Source organism: Macaca fascicularis, chromosome X, assembly GCF_037993035.2.
Source record: "Macaca fascicularis isolate 582-1 chromosome X, T2T-MFA8v1.1".
NCBI lineage: Eukaryota > Metazoa > Chordata > Mammalia > Primates > Cercopithecidae > Macaca > Macaca fascicularis.
Genome location: NC_088395.1, coordinates 140,028,818 through 140,050,806, shown reverse-complemented (window position 1 = coordinate 140,050,806; position 21,989 = coordinate 140,028,818). Strand labels below are relative to the sequence as shown.

General features: G+C 38.5%; 1 protein-coding gene across 1 annotated transcript in view; it reads left to right on the top strand.

The window, feature by feature from the left end:
• The window catches only part of GPC3 (glypican 3), a 454,243-nt gene that overhangs the window by 227,503 nt on the left and 204,751 nt on the right, over nucleotides 1-21,989 (top strand). Inside the window, exon 3 of the mRNA XM_005594608.4 lies at nucleotides 7,226-7,920. Within this exon, the coding sequence (XP_005594665.1) occupies nucleotides 7,226-7,920 (695 nt within the window). The remainder of the gene's footprint in view (nucleotides 1-7,225; nucleotides 7,921-21,989) is intronic.

Below are 21,989 nucleotides of genomic sequence, written 5' to 3'. Positions count from 1 at the left end.
CATTCTAGTTAAGTTAATGTGAAACATAAAATGCAAGAAAAATCTGACAGAAATTGGAGCAACACTTTTAGTGTCTTCTCTATTATTTAGTTTTTAAAATGTGATGCTTTCCTTACAACCTTAACTTGCAGTTTCTATGTGACTGATTTCTAAAAAATCATTTAGTATTTAAAAATAACATTGAAATGTGTTACCTATTTGGCTGTTTTGGTCCATTAACCTTTTCCAGTGGTTTTTTCAATTAAAATTACATTGATGCCATATGGCATCTATTGTATGTGAAAACTCCCTAACTCATGAAAGAAATGTCAAAGCAGATTGAGGGGGAAAAAGAGGGAGTGATTTAATACTCTTCAGTGGTTCTAGTCACTAGTTCCATCAAGGGCTAATTTCCAAGGTCCAGTCTTTTAAAAAAAATTTAAAAGATTAATAGACCTTATTTGTTTAGAACAGTTTTGGATTTAAAGAAAAATCGAGCAGGTAGTACAGAGTTTCTGTGTGCTCCTTATTCCCTGCACAGGACTTATTCTATTATTAACATTACTAGCATTAGTGTGGTACATTTGTTATGATTAATGAACCAATATTGATACATTATTATTAACCAAAGCCCATAAGTTTACATTAAGGTTCATTCTTTGTATTGCATGGTTCTATAATTTTTTACAAATGTATAATATCTTGTATATTTCATTAGAATATCATACAGTATAGTTTCACCACCCTAAAATCCCATGCTTCACTTACTTCCCCATGTTCTCCTCTCCCCTCTCAAATCCCTGACAACCATTGATTTTTTTAATGTCTCTATAGTTTTGTCTTTTCCAGAATGTCATATGGTTGGAATCATATAGTATGTAGCCTTTCAGACTAGCTTCTTTCACTTAGCAATACACATTTAAAGTTCCTTCATGTCTGTTTGTGTCTTAATCTCTCATTTCTTTTTATTACTGAATAGTATTCCAGTGTATGGATGTACCACAGCTTATTTATCCTATTGAAGGACATCTTGCTTGCTTCCAGTTTTGGTGATTATAAATAAAACTGCTATAAACTCTAGGTTTTGTTGTAGACATGAGTTTTCAAATAAATTGGGTAACCACCAAGGGGCACAACTGCTGGATCACATGGTAAGAGTATGTTTACTTTTATAAGAAACTGCCAAACTGCTTTATAAAGTAGCTGTACCATTTGTATTAATATTCCCTCCAGCAATGCATAAGAGTGCCTGTTGCTCTACCTCTTTGCCATCATTTGGTGTTGTCAGTGTTATGAATTTTAGCCATTCTAATGGCTTTGTGATGGTATCTCATTGTTATTTTAATTTGCAGTTCCCTAGTAACATATGATATTGAATATCTTTTTCCCATCTGTATATCTTCTTTGGTGAGATGTCTGTTCAGATCTTCTGCCCATTTTTTAATTGAGTTGTTTTCTTACTGTTGAATTGCAAGTGTTCTTTGAGTGTTTTGGATACAAGACCTTTATCAGATATGTGTTATGCAAATTTTTCTCTTAGTCTATGGCTTGTCTTTTCATTTTCTTGACATATGCTTTACTCTTCATTCTCTTAACATTGCAGAATGGATGTTTTTCTGCTTAGTGCCTGATAAATCTGACTAATCAATTTTCAACTTCATGGATTGTGCTTTTACTGTTATATCTAAAAACTTAGTGCTAAACTTAAGGTCAGTCACCAAGAACTCCCAATTTACTTTCTATAAGTTTATAGTTTTGCATTTTATATTTATGTCTATGATATATTTGACTTAATTTTATGAAAGGTGAAAAGTCTATATCTAGATTCAGTTTTTGCATGTGGATGTCCAATTGTTTCAACACTATTTGTTGCAAAGATTATTCTTTCTTCATTGAATTGTCTCTGCTCTTTTGTCAAAGTTCAGTTGATTATTGTATTTGTGTAGGTCTATTTCTGGGCTCTGTATTTTGCTCCATTTATCTGTTTTTCAATTCTTTCACCAATACCAAGCTGTCTTTATTACTGTTCCTTGATGGGAATTCTTGAATTCAGGTCATGCCAGTCCTCCAATTTTGTTTTTTTGCAGTGTTGTTACAGCTATTCTGAGTCTTTTGTCTTTCCTTATAAATTTTAGTATTGATGTCCACAAAATAAGTTGCAGGGATTTTGATTGGGATTCATTGAATTTATTGATCATGTTGGAAAGAATTGAAAACTTAATAATATTGAGTCTTTCTATCCATAAACATGGAGTATCTTTTCATTTATTAAGATTTTTAAAATTTTTTTTACCAGAGTTCTGTAGTTTTCCCAATCTGTACACCTTTTATTTCCTTTTATTGTCTCATTGCCGTAGCTAGTACTTTAAGTATAATGTTGAATAGGAATGCTGAAACAGGGACATTCTTGCCTCATTCCTGATCTTAAGGGGAAAGCATGCAGTTTCTCACCATTAAGCATGATGCTAGCTATAAAATTTTTTTGTGGACGTTCTTTATCAGGTAAAGAAAGTTATCCTATGTTTCTGGTTTGCTGAGAGTTTTGATCATGAATGATGTAGGATGTTGGCGGGAAAAACAGCAAATATTATTGGCAGGAAAAATAGCAAATGTTTTTCCTGCATTTATTGATATGATCAGATGATTTTTCTTATTTAGGCTGTTGATGTGATGGACTACATTAACTGATTTTTTCCCTAGTTTTCTTTATTTTTTTATTTCATTTTAAGTTTCAGGGTACATGTGAAGGATGTGTAGGTTTGTTATATAGGTAAATGTGTGCCATGGTGATTTACTGTGCTTAGCAACCCATCACCTAGGTATTAAGCGCAGCATGCATTAGCTATTTTTCCTAATGTTCTCTCTCCCTCCCCATCTCAACAAGCCCCAGTGTGTATTGTTTACCCCCATGTGCCCATGTGTTCTCATTGTTCAATTCCCACTTATAAATGAGAACATGCGGTATTAGGTTTTCTGTTCCTGCATTAATTTACTGAGGATAACAGCTTCCAGCTCCATTCATGTTCCTGGAAAGGACATGATCTTGTTCATTTTTGTGGCTGCATGGTATTCCAAGATGTGTATGTACCACATTTTCTTTATGCAGTCTACCACTGATGGCCATTTGGGTTGATTCCATGTCCTTGCTCTTGTGAATAGTGCTGCAGTGAACATACACGTGCGTGTATCTTTATAATAGAATGATTTATATTCCTTTGGGTGTATACCAAGTAATAGGATTGCTGGGTCAAATAGTATTTCTGCCTCTAGGTCTTTGAGGAATCACCACACTGTCGTCCACAATGGTTGAACTAATTTACATTCCCACCAACAGTGTAAATGCCTTCCCATTTCTCCACAGCCTCACCAGAAACTGTTGTTTCTTGACTTTTTAATAATTGCCATTCTGACTAGTGTGAGATGATATCTCATTGTGGTTTTGATTTGCATTTCTCTAATGATCAGTTATCTTGAGCTTTTTTTTTTTCATACATGTATTGGCTGCATAAAAGTTTGCAAAGGACATGAACAGAAACTTCATGTGATATGACCAATTTTACCACAGATCCTGGCATGTACCTTGCAGTTACTTCATAAATACTACTTTTCTTTCTTCTGTTAAGGTACCTAAGCTTGAAAACGAGGACCATTTTTATTCTAACCCATTGTGAGGCATTTATACCAGGAACATAAAAAGTTCTTAAGTATTTGCCATTCTTACAGTGCTGAAAAAACTGCCTTGGAAAAAAATAACCTGCTTCTATAAGGACTGCCTTACCCTAAAGGGCTTGAAAGAGATTCCATGGTTCATTTATTCCTCTCTTCTTCCAAACACAAGTATACTCTCCTTTTTTTAAATACCCAGCTTACTACTGAAAAGGCCCATAAAAACTCATTTCTTCCTGTCTGGGTCTGAATACAAGAACATCAGTATCAAATACTAAGGACAGTCATTTTGCTCCGGTGATAGGCTATATGTCCTGGGGGGTAGTAGAAGTTATTGAACCATTTAAAGAGAGGTAATAGCCTGATTGTACACTTCACCATCAAACCACATCTGGAGAATTGTATCCCTTTTTGAACACCATAACTTAAGGAGGACATTGACAACATTAGAACATGTCCAAAGGGTGATGACCAGAATGATAATGGGGCATCTAGATGTCTAGAAACCTTGCTATATTAGGACATGTATTAACCCAAATTTATTAAATCTATTTGCCTGCACCACTTATTTTTCTTTATGTTGTAAAAAGTTAGAATATTTTCTATTCAATGCCAAAATGTTCATGATAGCTTTGATTTTACATTGTTTGTTCAAAGTTTTCCTGGATATAACCCTTGATTTCTTCCCAGGAAAGAGGCAGAGGAAAACCTCCCCTAGTTGAAGTGTACATTATTATCTGACCAAAAAAAAAAAATCAATGAGCTGAACTTTACAGTAATTCTAGCCCTTGATTTCATTTCATGAAACCTCAAGTTGCCAAGAAAAGCTGAGCATCACTTTTCACCTAGTGTTGGTTTCTGTAAGTCTCCCAGGAGCCTTTAGTTGACCAGTTATGGTTTGGTTTGTTGTTCTGTGATACAGAAGTAAGTGGGTTGGGGAAAGCCCAGAGATGTGCTAAGTGGATTCTGAGCTGTGGAAGTCGGAGCAGGGAGCACATATGAGCTTGAGGTTCAAAGTAAACCCCTAGACCTTTTCCCCTGCAACATGCATTGTGATTGTTCTTTCTGCAGAAGAGTTCATGATCTTTTATAATTTTCTTTTTCTATAGATTTAAGAGTGCTAGTAGCAGAAACTTTTTAAAAATGTTATGACGGTACAGTCAATGGAATCTTGCTGTTGTACATCTTGCACTTTAGAGAATGAATGCACTGTACTTGAGATAGAGCTTTCCTTGTATAAAATTCATTTTAGGGATGCTTGGATGATTGAGATCTACAGGAGTGGCATATCCACAGCTGTCTTTTCCCTCCTCTTCATTCTGCACAAAGGCAAAGGTGAAAGGTGTGCTTCTGCTTTGTTGGTCTTTGGGTTGCAATTCCTTCTAGTATGTTTCCATTTGAAGATGGGAAGCCAATGGGAAAATAATGAGTTTAAAATAGAACTTTACTTTCTGCAAAAGTTTTTGAGAATATGTGTATTGGCTGTAGGTCAAGGGCAGCAAGAGTGTAACTGTTACGGAAGACACTAGTTTGTGTTGATTGCTTCTACTTTCCTGTGTAACCACGGGAAAATGCTTTAACTCTACTGAGCCTCAATTTTGTTATCTATAAAATGGGAGTTGTAATACCAAACTTAAAAGATTGTTGTAAAAAGTAGATGCCATAATATACTTGAGAATGTTTTGTAAACTCTAAACCATATAGCTTGTGAATACTTCTAAGACAAGGATGGTCTATCATTTATCTCCATCTACCCAGCACTTACGTGCCTCTAGCACCTGCCACAGAGCCTGATATATAACAAGTGATTGCCGGCTGAAATTAAAATGAATGAATAGTTTCAAATCTCCAAATTTCTGATGATTTTAATGAATTTGTTGACTGGTCCTCTGTATTGGGCTAATCTCTTGGCCTCATCCAGCTTTTAGAAAACAAGGATTGAGACTAAAGGAGCATGTGGAGTTTGGAGAGTTGTTATAAGATAGACCAACTTTCTAGGAATTGCTTAATGTTCTAAACAAACAAAAAACCAAATGAACATTCAACAACTTATGGAAAGGCAGATTTTTTCCCCCAGGGACACACAGCTGCAAAGTAGAAGTAATCAATGCAAGCTAGTGTCCCTCAGAGACTGTTACACTCTCACTGCCCTCAGACCTGCAGCCAACACACATATACTCAAAACCTTTGTAGGAAGTTAAGTTCTGTTTTAAACTTATTATTTTCTCAAGTGAGCTTGGAAGCCCAATCGAATTGTCCTGGCAATTGTTCAACATTGCTGGCCATGTCATAAGCCCAAGGGAAGAATCTAGGGAGCATGTTCTACCCTGGGAGGGATCTGGGGCAGATGGTGGTAGCACAACCTAGAGCTCAGTTCTGCCACAGATGACTGAAATGTTGGACTAAGTGATCCCAAGGAACTGTTAGAGTATGGTCTCTCTAGTAGTCTAGAAGTGGTAATAATTTGATTTTTCAAGGCTCATGAACTGGCATCATTTGGAGTACATCTGTCATGGACCTTTGCACTTTGGAAGGAAATGGAAGGAAGGACTAAGTTAATTTTAAGTGTCTCAGGAAACTTGGCTGTTTTTGTTTTTAAACTGTCTTACTTCTTCAAAAGCCTATTGTGGTTGTTTTTCCTTCCCTCATATAAATGTAGAACTCTGATTATATGAAATAATTTGGGTCTGGGATGTTTCAGTTTGGAGAAAATGAGATGGTGACATTACTACTTTCTTTTTCAAACCAGTGACACTGATTAGGTTTTATGCAAAGGGATTGGGGCAGCAGATGTAACCATGAATTTGTGGTCTCTGTAGAGCAGATAAGGCTTCCAAGCCACGTGAAAGCTGAACTTAGCAAGGAAGCTTAGTAGTTATCCCTCCGGATGTTCAGCTTGCAAATACCAGAGGTATTGTTTTCAATACCAAATGATAGATAAGTACATGGATTGTTTTTCCACCCAGATACAAATGCATTGGATAAATTCCATTTCCAGGTCTGGCAGTCTGTCAGAAAGCTCTCTTTAAAGTTATCAGGAGAAAATCTACCAAAATGATTAAATTTGTGATAGCTTTTATTCTTGGCTAGGAACTTGCCTCCCCTCCAGGGCTAAACAGGCTTAAATTGTTGTGTGAGTTTATACAATATATGGTTTGTTGTCAAATATTTATCTCTGTCTAAAAATGAAATGTCCTGAAATACAATTTCTTTTTAACTGAATAAATCAATGTGAGAAAGAGAAATAACTTCTCATTTAGCCAATTTTTAATCAATGTTTTCATGAAAGGCCGAAATGTTAACCGAATCCTGGCTTTTGTCATTTGAAATATAATTTGTGTGTTAAGAATTTATGTGCACATCAGAATCTGGACTTCATGTTCAGAAAGGAAAATTGATTTATAGGAGCAAACAACTGCAAGAGTAGAGGCAATGCCAGAAGTGAATGAGAGTCAATTATTTAATGCAAATGGGACCTTAATCACCACAGCAATAGAGAACTCTCAAATTCATTTACACCCTGGATTTTCATGCTTTAATTTGTACACATTTTTGTGTCTCTCTTTTTTTTTTTTTACAGAGGCCTTTGAAATTGTTGTTCGCCATGCCAAGAACTACACCAATGCCATGTTCAAGAACAACTACCCAAGCCTGACTCCACAAGCTTTTGAGTTTGTGGGTGAATTTTTCACAGATGTGTCTCTCTATATCTTGGGTTCTGACATCAATGTGGATGACATGGTCAATGAATTGTTTGATAGCCTGTTTCCAGTCATCTATACCCAACTAATGAACCCAGGTCTGCCTGATTCAGCCTTGGACATCAATGAGTGCCTCCGAGGAGCAAGACGTGACCTGAAAGTATTTGGGAACTTCCCCAAGCTTATTATGACCCAGGTTTCTAAGTCACTGCAAGTCACTAGGATCTTCCTTCAGGCTCTGAATCTTGGAATTGAAGTGATCAACACAACCGATCACCTGAAGTTCAGTAAGGACTGTGGCCGAATGCTCACCAGAATGTGGTACTGCTCTTACTGCCAGGGACTGATGATGGTTAAACCTTGTGGTGGTTACTGCAATGTGGTCATGCAAGGCTGTATGGCAGGTGTGGTGGAGATTGACAAGTACTGGAGAGAATACATTCTGTCTCTTGAAGAGCTTGTGAATGGCATGTACAGAATCTATGACATGGAAAACGTACTGCTTGGTCTCTTTTCAACAATCCACGATTCTATCCAGTATGTCCAGAAGAATGCAGGAAAGCTGACCACCACTGTGAGTACCAGTCTACAGTTTTCAGAGGATTTGGGCCTTATTGGGGTGAGGTGGCCAGTAGCAGGTGCTGATAGAGAGAAATGATAACAAAATTGGAAGTGGGGGAAGGGATGATGATAGACTGAATGACCTCACAGAGTTAGGCAGCATATTAAGACCACAGGCTATTATGGTCCACCCACTTCCTTACTGTGTGACGTTGGGAAGTCATTTTATCTTTATGGGTTCATTTTTCTGATTCATGAAATGGAAATAAAAAGAATATCTTCTTCATAGGGAATGGCGTTTGTTAAAGCACTTAGCACGTGTCTGGTACGTGGTAAGTCTTCAATAAATGTTGGCTATTATTAGCATTATTGTCAGTTATCATAATCCTCATTTTTGATACATAATAGATGACAAGCCTGTGAAGTGGGAGCTATTATCTTCATTTTATAAATGAGGAAACTGAAGCTTAATGAAATTGCAGCTTGCCTAAGAGCACCCACCTAAAGTTAGTGGAAGAGCCATGCTTCAGAAATTGACCAGATCTCCCTTTAATTTGGTTATCACCAATTTTTCTGATTCTAATTTCCTCTTGGTGTTTTCAGTCATGTATATCACATTAGCATTTTGAGTAGTAACTTCAAACACAGAAGACCCAGCTAGAGTTCACTAACTAAACCTCACAAGCACATAAGCAAGGCAAACAATCCATGTTCTCCAGTGGTTTTGTTTATAGCCTTGATTCTATCAGTCTAAGCCTGATGAAATTCGTGATGGAGGAAGGGAAGTTCTGTGAGTGAGGCAGCAGTTTGCTTGGTTTCAGTCAGATATTGTTAGTAACGGAACCACAGGAGACACCAACTTCCAATATATAGCAGAACATGTAGCCAAGAGCTACCAGTCAGTTCCCCTAAAGTAGTATCTGATTCCTGAATGCTGCCAGCTTTGTAGAATGAGGTGGCAGAATAGTATATTACACTACCATTGTTGAGCTTCCACTACATCTCAAGTGCTATGCTGGCTAGTTTACATAATATCATTTCATAGTAACCCATGAAATCAGTCCTAATAAACCTAAAAGCTGGGTTTTGCCTTGTTTTTCTGTTTTAGAAATATTCTATTTCTCCTTTCTGCTAATTATTTTTCATTGATATACAATAGATGTACATATTTTCAGGGGACATGTGATAGTTTAATACATTCATATAATTTGTAAAGGTCAAATCAATATGATTGGGATATCCATCACCTAAATATGTTTCTTTATGCTAGAAACATTCAAATTCTTCTTTTCTAGCTACTTTGAAATATATGTGGCCAGGTGCTGTGGCTTATGCTTGTAATCCCAACACTTTGGGAGGCCGAGGTGAGAGGATTGTTTGAGGCTGGGAGTTCAAGACCAGTCTGGGCAACATAGAGACCCCATCTCTACCAAAAAAAAAAAAAAAATATTACAAAAAACTAGCTGGGCATGGTGGCATGCTACTGGGGAGACTGGAGTGGGAGGGTGACGGGCTCAGGAGGTCAACTCTGCAGTGAGCCATGATCACGCCACTGCACCTCAGCCTGGGCGAAAGAATGAGAAATGAGACCCGTTCTCAAAAAAAAAAAAAAAAAAAAAAAAAAAGAGAAAGAAATATATGATAGATTACTATACACTGTAGACACCCTACTGATCTATCAAACACTGAGTCTTATTTCTTCCTCAAAGCTAGTTAAGTCAGAGGAGCTGGGATTCAAACCCAGACCTTGTTGGCTTGGTTGATCCACACCCTTAGCATCTATACAGTGCAACTGCTATGCACTCTGAACCATTGCTTATCCAAAATGTGGAGGATGGATTAGGCTATTTCAGCTTGTCTTTAAACTCTAGGGGTAGTTAGTTTCTTTGGTGAATTAAACTAGGAAAGAGGACAAAAATGCTGCAACCCTCAGCCTGGTTACTTATGGAGTTGCTGTAATTGCCCCATTCACAATGTTAGTCATTTAAAACACATTTCCTGTGAAAATATTTTATAGTAAAATGAACAAAAATGTCCTATCTAATTACAGTGTTCTTCAGTGGCTAATTATTCCCTTGACTGCTTCACAATTTGAGGCCAGATTCTGGGGCCTTCTGCAAAAGTAAATTTTACCAAACTAGAGAAAGTAAATGCATTCATATGTTCATTCACCTAATACTAATTCAGGGCCTACCATGTGTAAGACACAAAGCAAGCATGCCAGGGGCGTGGAAATGCTTTCAGTAAGAGGAAAATAAAGAGACAACATTAAAGACAGGGTGTAGGAGTGTTTAAAGGTTGCCTCTGATACTGGTCACTTCACAGCAACACAATTGATCTTGAAAACAAGTATCCTCCTTTGGTGCATTTCTTTCTTTCTTTCTTTCTTTCTTTCTTTCTTTCTTTCTTTCTTTCTTTCTTTCTTTCTTTCTTTCTCTCTCTCTCTCTTTCTTTCTTTATTTCTTTCTTTCTTTCTCAGAGTCTCGCTCTGTTGCTCAGGCTGGAGTGCAGTGGCATAATCTCTGCTCACTACAACCTCCGCCTCCTAGTTCTAAGCGACTCTCTTGGCTCAGCCTCCCAAGAAGCTGGAATTAGAGGCACACGCCACCATGCCTGGCTAATTCTGTACTTTTAGTAGAGACGAGATTTCACCACATTGGTCAGGCTAGTCTCGAACTCCTGACCTCAGGTGATCCACTCACCTAGACCGCCCAAAGTGCTGGGATTACAGGCGTGAGCCGCTGTACCTGGCCATGTGGTGCCTTTAAACACATAAAAAAATGAAGGGAGGAGCTTATAAAGAATTAAGTGCACTGATTTGATCAGACACTAGACATGAAGGTTCATTTAGGAAACATTTATTAAACATCTGCTTTGCGTATAGCACTTTGCTAGGTGCTGGATATTCAAAACTACCCAAGACATAGTTCTTAAGTCTTGAAAAGGTCACAGTCTAGTTGGTAGACAGACATGTAACAGAATACATTTCACCATAGTGAACATTTCACCATAATGTGAATGTTGAAAGGACTGTGAGAGATTAGCTAGTCCAATCCCATTGATTTACAAAGGAAGAAATAAAGTTCAGGGAGGCTTACCCAAAGTTATATAATTAATGGAGGAGCCAGAAGTAGAATCCAAGGTCTTCTGCTGCTACAATCTAGTACTTTTTCCATCATACCAGTCTGTCCCCCCTTTGGCCCCCCTAGACTTTTACTCTAAGAGCTCCATTAGGATTTTGCAAACACATAGTGAACCTAAATTGGATAGCTATTTCTGGCTGCCAAACCTGCTACATTTTAGGTGCATGCACATGAGTGCAGGGGGAGTGCATTTCATGTCATTATCATTCAGGAAGAAAGGCTTTGGCTGTCAAGAGGTGCTCAGTGATGCAGGCCCTTTCTGTTTTGGCCATTAAGGGCCTGATTGCTCCCAGCTCCCAGCTGGTTATGAGAGTGTGAATTCTGCCATCCCCAGGGAATGCCTGAACTAAACCAGAAAACATATGTAAACTCTGCCTTGTTCGTGTTTTATGATCACCAACTCTAAGTAATATGTACCAAATGGTGGGGGTAGGGGAATCACTGGCCAGGTGTGATCCAGCCCATACTCAGTACGGGTCAAAAAGGGACTGGGCATTTATGAGGGCGAAGGGAAGTCGGAGCTGCAGAACTCTATTCACATTAACAAACCCACAGAATGCCCCAAAGCAAAAGCTAGTTTAAAACTAAAGCTTTAATGAGATTCTCCAGTAGCACCCTCACCTTCCTGTTGCGATAAAATGTAAAAACCTGCCATTCAGTCCTGCTTGAGGTTCAGTTGTGGTGAGAGACTTCTTTAAAAATATCCTCTTCCTGAGCTCTGCTGGGATATCCTTTCGAGATGGTTTTAAGCCATGACCTGAGGTCTGCCACACAGAGACTTTGCCTAGTTGTTTTTGTGGCTGTCATCTACCCAGATTATGAAGATTGCTTCGGTCTTCTAAGTGAGTGTGGTACTGTTCGGTTTTTTAAGTGTGGCTGGTTGGTGCTTTAGTTTTCTCTAGCATAGTTCTCAATACTTCAGACTACCAAGTGAAGGCAGGCAGACAAATACTGGGGTATTGTCTCTGGCAGCACCACTGGAGGTGGTAAAGGATCCTGTTCTCAAACTCGGCTCATCATCACAATCACCTGGGTTACTTGTTAGACACATTCCTGGAGTCCACCCCTGCAGAGATTCTGATACCAAAGGTGTGTGAAGAGGTCAGATGATTTTCTTTCATTTTGTTCTGTTTTGTTTTTTGAGACAGGGTTTCACTCTGTCACCCAGGCTGGAGTGCAGTGGCTCGATCTTGGCTCACTGCAACCTCCGTCTCCCGGGCCCAAGGGATTCTCATGCCTTGGCCTCCTGAGTAGCTAGGATTACAGGCGCGTGCCAAGACACCTGGCTAATTTTTTGTATTTTTAGTAGAGATGGGGTTTCGCTATGTTGGCCAGGCTGGTCTCGAACTCCTGGTCTCAAGCAATCCACCTCCCTCAACCTCCCAAAGTGCTAGGATTACAGGCTTGAGCCACCGTGCCCAAATGATTTTTCATTTAAGAAATGTCCCAGTTGATTCTGATGCTCCCTTGGGAGCATATCCAGCCACCTCGTTTGGAAGATAAAGAAAATAAGCCCCAGAGGTTGGAAGTGAATGGCCTATGTTCCACAGGCAATTAGTGGCAAAGCTAGGACCTTTAATTCTTCATCTATAAAATGGGGTTGAGATATGGCAATTAAATGCAATGTTAGGTTCAGGAACATGGCAAATACTCACTAAGTCCCAGTCCAGTACTCTTTCTTACTACAGTGATCTAAGGGCCAAACGAAAAATGAGTTTTTCTTAAACTTATTTTTAGGTGCCAAGATCTCTTAATGTTATTTTAGTCTAAATGAAGTAAATAAAAATAGTAAGTGTGTGAGAATGTGTGTGTAAATACATGTGTGGGGGGGGAGGGGAGAGAGGGAGGGAGGGAGGGGGAAAGAGAAGATTTGTGCTGATAATCCAAGAAAGTATTAATGATGAGACTATAAATAGATCCGTTTTGCAAACTGAGGTAAATATCTGTACAAACTAGGATAAATGTCTTGGCCCCAAGTGAGAATTGAATAGATCTTTAACAGTATTTGGGTGAAAGTATCACTATTAAATTTATCAGTGCATTATTGAATTCTATATCTTATACCTTAAAGCAACTATAAATATGTACCATTTTGCAATACATATATTTTCAGTATTGTTACACCCAAACTGCTGAATGCCACAGCTTCTTTTTAAAATACAACTGTTTTTATCCTGAAAACCATTTTGATTGCTGTTACCATATACCATGTGTGGACTATATGCATAGCCATTGTATATTTCATGTATAATTTATCCATTTACTAAATGATTAATAATTAGCATGTTGGATGTTTATCCCTCTCCCAGAAACTTTCCCAAAACTTTCTGTAATTTTGTTCACTTCCTTTAATCCCCAAAGTAACTACTCACATGTCTTCACATGGCGATTTGCACTTTTATTTTTCTGCGTGTACACACATACATACTATCTTTATTGATTCATTTCAGCATTTCTCAGAGTTAGTGCTTCCTCTCCCACAATTTCATTACCTTGGCTTGTTCTATTCTTCCTTGAACATTGTGTAGAATTGCAACCTTTTCTACCACCATTATTTCTCCCTTTCTTTTTTCTTTGTGATATTCATTTTAGCACTATCTGAAATAGTATTCATTGCAGGAAGCATTTATTGAGCATCTAATAATGGAAACACTATGGTAGCCACTGGGGATCAGAGAGAATAGCTGGAAAGATGCACATGACTCTGTTGTGTTGCCCTCAGTGGTCACTTGGCTAGTAGGTGGCAGAAGTGGTATTCAAAGCTGAATCTGTCTGACTCCAAAGCTCATGCTCTTAACCATTACTCTATATTGCTCTCTCAAGTAGTTCTATTCTCTTCAGCAGAATCTTTATTCCCCAAACACAGACTAAGGAGGTTTTTATTATATTATTTAATATCCTGTATTACTCCCTACTGTTTTTCCAGCTGCACAATCAGTTTTTGAATTCATTCTCCCTCCTTGGAGTCTTTTGCTCTAGTATTTCCCAATGAAGTACTAAAAGGCATGAGATTTTTCATCTTCCTAACACTTAAAGGAACAGAGTAGTTTCAAGGAGAAGAAGGAATGTTTGTGCAGGTGATGGAAGGTCCAGTCACACAGTCAGATGACTTGGCCTGGAATCTATGTGAGCAGTGCCGGTGGTGAGAAAGAGATTCTCTTCTACTTGCAAAGTTGGAAATCTGCCAATTGGACCAACAGATAGTTTTTAATGCATCTGCCTTTGATTCCAGACATTAGAAGAACATCAGATCTCCGGTATGGAGTGTCCTTGGCATTTAATAATAGTAACATGGCCTACTGAGAACCTAACGTATCCAAGTACATCCATTTCCTTTGCTAGGATTTCTGAAGTCAGTATTTATTTTTGTGTGCCAGGAAGCTCTGGGGAAGATTCTCTGTTGATCCTCAATAATAATTAACTCCATCAAACTCTTATATTTTGCTGTCAGTGTGAGTGACTGTAAGTCATCAGAATTTCCAAGATTAGCCTTACCTTCCTCTCCACTGTTGAAGGCTGAGGTTATTTCTCAGGTGTCAGAATGTCAGTGTTTTTCTCCTCATGCTATCACTTTGAACTTTCATTTTTCAGTCTCAGATAGAGATACCTTGTCTGAATTCATACAAACTGTTTTCAGTATCAAGTGATTTGAAAGTGATAAAAACAAGTAAATGGCTCGCTACCTAATTGGTGTCTGCAGGTCAGCATCTAGAACAATGGTAAGGAACTTTACTTACACGAGGTTTATTTCTGGAAAGACAAAAACTGTTTACAGGCTGCCATCATTTTTTCATTCACAATCAAAATAGCTTCAGTGATTTCCATGGAGAAAATATATAGTTTTAAAACACACATTACCTATTTATTGCAAGAATACAAATGAAAAAATTGGCACCATGTTTTAGGCAATAAATGTTAACTTTATGGTAGGTTTCAAAAAGTAGTTACATAAAGGGAGCCTTTTTAAATGTTTCATCCTGAAATTATATATATATTACAGGTCATGTTAAGAAATTAGATAAGTTCTTCATAAATCTAGAATTGCTTGCCTTTGCCTGGGCATAATTGCCAGTTGCTTATATGTTCTGAATTTTTAGAGAGAAATTTTACATCCTTTCTGTGGTCAGTGGACTGATGTGGCAGGAACACATCCTCAAGAGCTGTGAAAGATCTGAGATTTTTACCCTGATTGCAAGCAAACAAGTTAGCCTGCTGAAGTTTCATCGATGTTAGTTAATGGCATAAGACTCCTGAGTCAGAGATGAAGGACAGTTTATTGCTTACAGCAATAGCAGCAGCCAGAGTATTAGCATTTGTGCCAGATCCCTGAGTCCCAATTCCCACAGGGTAAGGCAAAGAGAACTGAATGACTCCTGTACACATAGTAAGTTGTATTATAGAAGAGAAACTTTGAACTTAGGGAACTCAAATCTTTTATAATAGATGGTAAGCCCACCTGCTCTTTATTCTAAAGGGAAATATCATCTCTATCTTCCAAGGCTACAAAGATACTTGAAAAGGATAGTCTGGAACAAAGGGTAGTCAGTTCGTCTGTTCCTAAGACATGCCAAAACACAAGAGATCCATGGAGAATTGTCTTCCAACACATGGTCCCCCACCCTTGGATGGCTCCAAGAACCTTTCAAGTTCTCAATGCTTTTGGAGGATCTGGCAAGGAAATTAGAAGTTAGTAAATGACAGTTAGCTCAACCCTGACTGATTGGCCGAAAAGCAGGCCCGTGTGCCACCTGTTGGAGGGTAGCAGAAGGCACATCCAAATACTGAGAACAGTGGCAGTTTTCTCAGCTCTTCAGAGAATACTTTAAAAAGAAAATATCAAAGAGGCACCTGTTTGTTGCTTTTCATTAGCAGTAAACTCTGCTATTGTGAGCCTCCAGCTACTCCACTGCTCTCTTTTCAGTCTCTAAGCTGTCATTTCCTTTCTTGCTCTGTTCAGGCTGTAGGGTTGGGAGTTTTGTGTTGCTAAGTGACTTGGCTGAATTAAGTTTTCTGTTTTATTGCACTTCTAGGGTGAAGCACTGTGATGACCACAGAGTGGTAAGCACATGCTTATCCATGCCTGCTGGCAGTGACAGAGGACGGATTCGTCCTCAGAGTGTATCCAGAAAGGTTAGAAAGCCAGAGATATTTGCCCAGGTAGGCAGAAGTCCAAGAAGATCTCACCATGACCTGATATTCTCAGTACCCCTGTGGTCCTGAGACAACAGTGAGGGAGCCAACAATGCCTTTTTAAAAATAAACTTTAAGTTCTGGGATACATGTGCAGAACATGCAGGTTTGTTGCATAGGTATACATGTGCCATTGTGGTTTGCTGCACCCATCAACCTGTCATCTACATTAAGTATTTCTTCTAATGCTATCCCTCCCTAACCCTCCACCCCCCGACAGGCCCCAGTGTATCATGATATGTTCCCCTCCCTGTGTCCATGTGTTCTCATTGTTCAACTGCTACTTATGAATGAGAACGTATGGTGTTTGGTTTTCTATTCCTGTGTTAGTTTGCTGAGAATGATGGTTTCCAGCTTCATCCATGTCCCTGCAAACGACATGAACTCATCCTTTTTTATGGCTGCATAGTATTCCATGGTGTATATGTGCCACATTTTCTTTATCCAGTCTAACATTGATGGGCATTTAGGTTGGTTCCAAGTCTTTGCTATTGTGAACAGTGCTGCAGTAAACCTACATGTGCATGTGTCTTTATAGTAGAATGATTTATAATTCTTTAGGTATATACCCAGTAATGGGATTGCTGGGTCAAATGGTATTTCTGGTTCTAGATCTTTGAAGAATCACCACACTGTCTTCCACAATGGTTGAACTAATTTACACCCGCACCAACAGTGTAAAAGCGTTTCTATTTCTCCACATCCTCTCCAGCATCTGTTGTTTCCTGACTTTTTAATGATCGCCATTCTAACTGACGTGAGATGGTATCTCATTGTAGTTTTGATTTGCATTTCTCTAATGACCAGTGATGATGAGCTTTTTTTCATATGTTTGTTGGCCACATAAATGTCTTCTTTTGAGAAGTGTCTGTTCATATGCTTTGCTCACTTTTTGATGAGGTTGGTTTTTTCTTGTAAATTTGTTTAAGTTCCTTGTAGATTCTGGATATTAGCCCTTTGTCGGATGGATAGATTGCAAAAATTGTCTCCCATTCGGTAGGTTGCCTGTTCACCCTGATGATAGTTTCTTTTGCTGTGCAGAAGCTCTTTAGTTTAATTAGATCCCACATGTCAATTTTGACTTTTGTGGCCATTGCTTTTGGTGTTTTAGTTATGAAGTCTTTGCCCATGCTTGTGTCCTGAATGGTATTGCCTAGGTTTTCTTCTAGGGTTTTTATGGTTTTAGGTTTTACATTTAAGTCTTTAATCTATCTTGAGTTAATTTTTGTATAAGGTGTAAGGAGGGGGTCCAGTTTCTGTTTTCTGCATATGGCTAGACAGTTTTCCCAGCACCATTTATTAAATAGGGAATCCTTTCCCCATTTCTTGTTTTTGTCAGGTCTGTCAAAGATCAGATGGTTGTAGATGTGTGGTGTTATTTCTGAGGCCTCTGTTCTGATCCATTGGTCTATATATCTGTTTTGACATCATGCTGCCTGACTTCAAACTATACTACAAGGTTACAGTAACCACAATGCCTTTTTAAAAAGATATTGAGTGGCTAGGGAATCAGAGTACAGTAAAAGTAGCCTCCTACCTTGTGGGGGCAAAAAAGCCCCTGGATACTTGCTCCCTTCATTAGAAAAGCTGAAATGCTGCACAAAACAGAGTCATATACACTGTGATTTCCCTGTGATTCAATTTCCCCTACTTGGCACAAGGTTCCTCTTGGCGAGTGTAGTTCTGCATTATCCACTCACAATGGCACCACAAGTAACCTTGGCTCACTGACCTCTTATGCCTATGCATTTTACTGTCTGGCTCAAGTATCTGGCAGAAAAATGTTTTCTAACTTGACTGTTTCTTAAAAGGACCAATCCTCCTGCCCCTACCTTAAAAATGGAAAACGTATTTGAATGTCACAGAAGCATTTTTTAATGAAGTTGCACTGTCCTATAGTAATTTCCTCAAGGTAGGGGGCAATTTTAATACTTGCTGTAATAAAGAATTTTACAAAAGGCGAAGATAAGGGAATTCTGAGCAGATGTCTTCCAGCATGTTGCAGCCTTTGGAAGATAAAATACAAATTTCATCATTACCAGCAACCACAATTTTCTGAGTGCTGAGTGCTGAGCACTGTTCTAGGTCTTACAGTTTACTTTTCCCTTCCTTGTTGGGGGGAATGTTAATGGGGTAAAACAAATAGCCTTTGTTTTGGTGAAATTACAGATTTCTTAATGTCCTTTTAAAATGCCCCTTTGGGAAGTACATAATCCGGCAAGGCTGCTTTCTTATTTCATATGGGGGTGAGGGGAGGGTTGTTGCTGCCTCCTTATTACCCAATTCAAATTCATTCTGAAGAATATTCAGAAAGTGAATTAATTTTTCCCTTTTCATTCCACTCAGAATGCCTAAAACAGATAAAGTAGGAAGCAGAGTCATTATATTTGGGTGCTGTCTATTATCATTTACTGACTGAGAGTCTAGCTAAGCCTTTCTGCTTTTTGCAGATAATTAATTTTGTTCCTAAATGTAGGCAAGAGTGATTGTAATCAGTGTGTTTGTACTTTCAGCCACAAATAGAGCCCATCAAAGATATGCAGTACAAATAAACCTCATAAAATATGCAACCCAAGTACTGCTCACAGTTAATGTTCTACCTTTTTTTTCCAAAGAAAAAATTTTATACACATTATATGATTTTTAAAAGTTATTCTGTATTTTCATATAGTTAATAGATGGACCCCTCTTTTTCAAACTCAAACCTATGCTGTGAATTATTTTTTATCATTAAATCTCATGTAGTAGAGCTGAAGGAGACTGATTTGGCTTAGAAATCATCTCAGCAACATATACACGTTACTGAGTTCTGGGTGTGGGTTTCTCTTATGCTTCCAGAAAATAATGATCAGCTCTAAGTTACAGGCTCAGTTTCATGGATGAAACCCCACACTAAGAGCATGGTGTTTGTGAAGGAATTCCTCTCAACTCTTTTGGAAAGCTTTTGCCCTTCTATCCCAGCTGCCTGTCCCCGACCTCTGGCCAATGCCTACACTAAACCCATTCCTTTTCCTTCTGCTTCAAATTTGTACCTTGCTCTGTTCTGTTCATTCAAACCCTGTACTTTATTTAGAGTGGTGATGTGTGATTATGGTTTAGTCATCACAGGAAACCCATTTCTGCTTCTACTAGTTCTCTAATGCATTCCCTCTCATGAGAAGCAAACTTCATTAGCAAAGTTATCGCTAGAAAATTCTTAAAAAGGATTATCAAAAAAGCTAGATCTCAGTCACTGTGATGCAGTTGTAGGGAGAAATATTTAAGTGTATGTGGGACCTTATGAAATTACCTGCTATATATTGTAAGTTATAAAGAACATTCGTTCAGAATTTTAACACAGGATCTTTGCCCCATGCTGCCACAGGCAAGTGGCCTGTGAAAAGCAACTTCGTTGTGTCTGTTCCTTAATCTATACAATGAGGAAGATGATGACAAGAGTGATTATTTAGTAAGCACTTGCTGTGTGCCTCACAGCTCTCTACATGGATCAACTCATTTAATGTTTACAATACTAATGAAAAGGGAATTATCAGTACCATTTTCCTAGTTAAGGAACTGAGACGGAGAGACTTGGAAGCAGGTGCCAGCAACAAGGCAGCTTCAGCTAATTGCTCTCTACTGCAGCAACTTTTGAGGTGCATCTCTTGCCCAGGGCCAGACCCAGTCTTAGAATATATGGGCGTGGCTTGGCCTTGTCTGCAGATGGATATAAGCTGACTCAGTTGTCTGGAATGAGGCAGGATGGGGAGCCAGAAGTTACTAAGGGTCTTTCATTCTTGCCTACTCTTTTAGTTATTATTCATCCTGTTTTCTACGTGTGGCCTTGAGAATTGCATGGAAACTTCCAATGGGCTTAGCTTTTCTTCTCTGCTTTTCCTCATATTTGTATTAATTAATCTTAATTAAAGTTTTCTTTCTTTTTCTTTTCTTCTTCTTTTTTTTTTGGCTTAAAAAACAGAAGTTTATTTTCCCACAGATCCGGGGGTTAAAACTCCAAGATTAAGGTCCTGGCAGATTCAGTCCCTAGTAAGGGCTTTCTTCTTGGCTTGCAGATGGCTGCCATCTCATTCTGTTTTAACATGGCTTTCCCTTGGTGCATGTGCACCCTGCGGGGAAAGAGGAGGACATAGAGACAGAGAGAGAAAACACAACCTCTCTGGTATCACTTCTTATGAAGACACTAATCCTATTGGATCAGGGCCCCACACTTATTCAGAGATGAGGCCTCTAATGAAGTGATTAAGATTAAATGAGCTAATTGAATTTTTCTAAATTTTCTTGGAGCTCAGGCCTCCTCAAGAATCAGGGCCTATTTCATTTACCTAAAAACAAAACAAAACAAAACAAAACACACGCGCACACGCACACACAAACACACACACACACACACACATTCATTCTTGATTAGCTTTTTGAAAAAATACTTTAAAAAGTATTTTTAAAAGTATTTGAAAGTATTTTAAAAGTATTTTTACTTTTAAAAATACTTTTAAAATACTTTCAAACATATAGGGCTTCAACATTTTCTCTCTTTCAGATCAGAAATCCAAAGAATTGTGAAATACCAAGCTCTGTGTCTTTCTTATTCTGTTTTAAACCCTGTAATGATCTCTTTCCATACATGGAAGGAGTTCCCTATTAAATAAGTTTCTGATTTACTCAACTGCTCATTCCTCTTAACAAATTCTTAATGCAAAATGAATGAGTTTCTTGACTGTAGCAACCTGCTAGCATATTTTTTAAAAAATGGTGAGCACTTTAATCTTTGAGCCGTTTCTTCACAAGTTTTCTAAACATAAAGTATTCTAGTCAAAAAAGCAGGGAACTAAACTAGTGTCCCTACTCTGATTAAAAATAAAGCAATAATTGTGACAAATCGGTATAATCAGACTTGACAGATAGAAGCTATAGAATTCGTGTTAGATTTCTATCATTCTGAAAAGGATGTTAACAATTCCCAGATCACAGAGAATGAAAGAATACACACTGGTGGAAACATTTTCCTCACACATCTGTGTTTATAAAGTTTTAAAGTCTGTTTCCTCCCCTACCATTCTCCTGAATCTGTAATACATTGATTTAAAAACAATTAATGCATGACTCAAACTGCTCTGCTCTGAAAGGCCCCATTCAGAATTGTCTCAGTTCTGGTTAGCATTGACCGAAAACTCTATGAGATACCAGGAATAATAAATTACAACAAACATTCATTTTTAATGGCACCATAGAGATTTTTAAGAGCAAAGCTTTCTAGATGGAAAGTTGAGTCAATACCCTGCACAAGAATGGATCAGCTTGGCATTGCAAGGAGCAGAGGAAGAAAAGGTTGTGTGATGCAGTGAAAAGAACTTGGGCTTCAGGAGTTAGAATGTGACTTTCTCTCCCTCTCTTTTTTAATTTATTGAGACAAAGTCTCACTCTGTTGCCCAGGCTGGAGTGCAGTGGCGCCATCTTGGCTCACTGCAACCTCTTCCTCCTGGGCTCAAGTGATCCTTCCACCTCACCCCTTGTCCCACGCCATAACTGGGACTACAGGTGTGCACCACCATGCCTGGCTAATTTTTGTATTTTTTTTTTTTGAGAGACAGGGTCTCGCTATGTTGCCCAGACTGGTCTCCAACTCCTGGGCTCAAGTGATCCTCCCACCTCAGCCGCCCAAAGTGCTGGGATTACAGGCATGAGCCACTGCATCTGGCCAGAATGTGAATTTCTATTCAACCGTTCTTTATCTTAGTGACATGAGCATGTA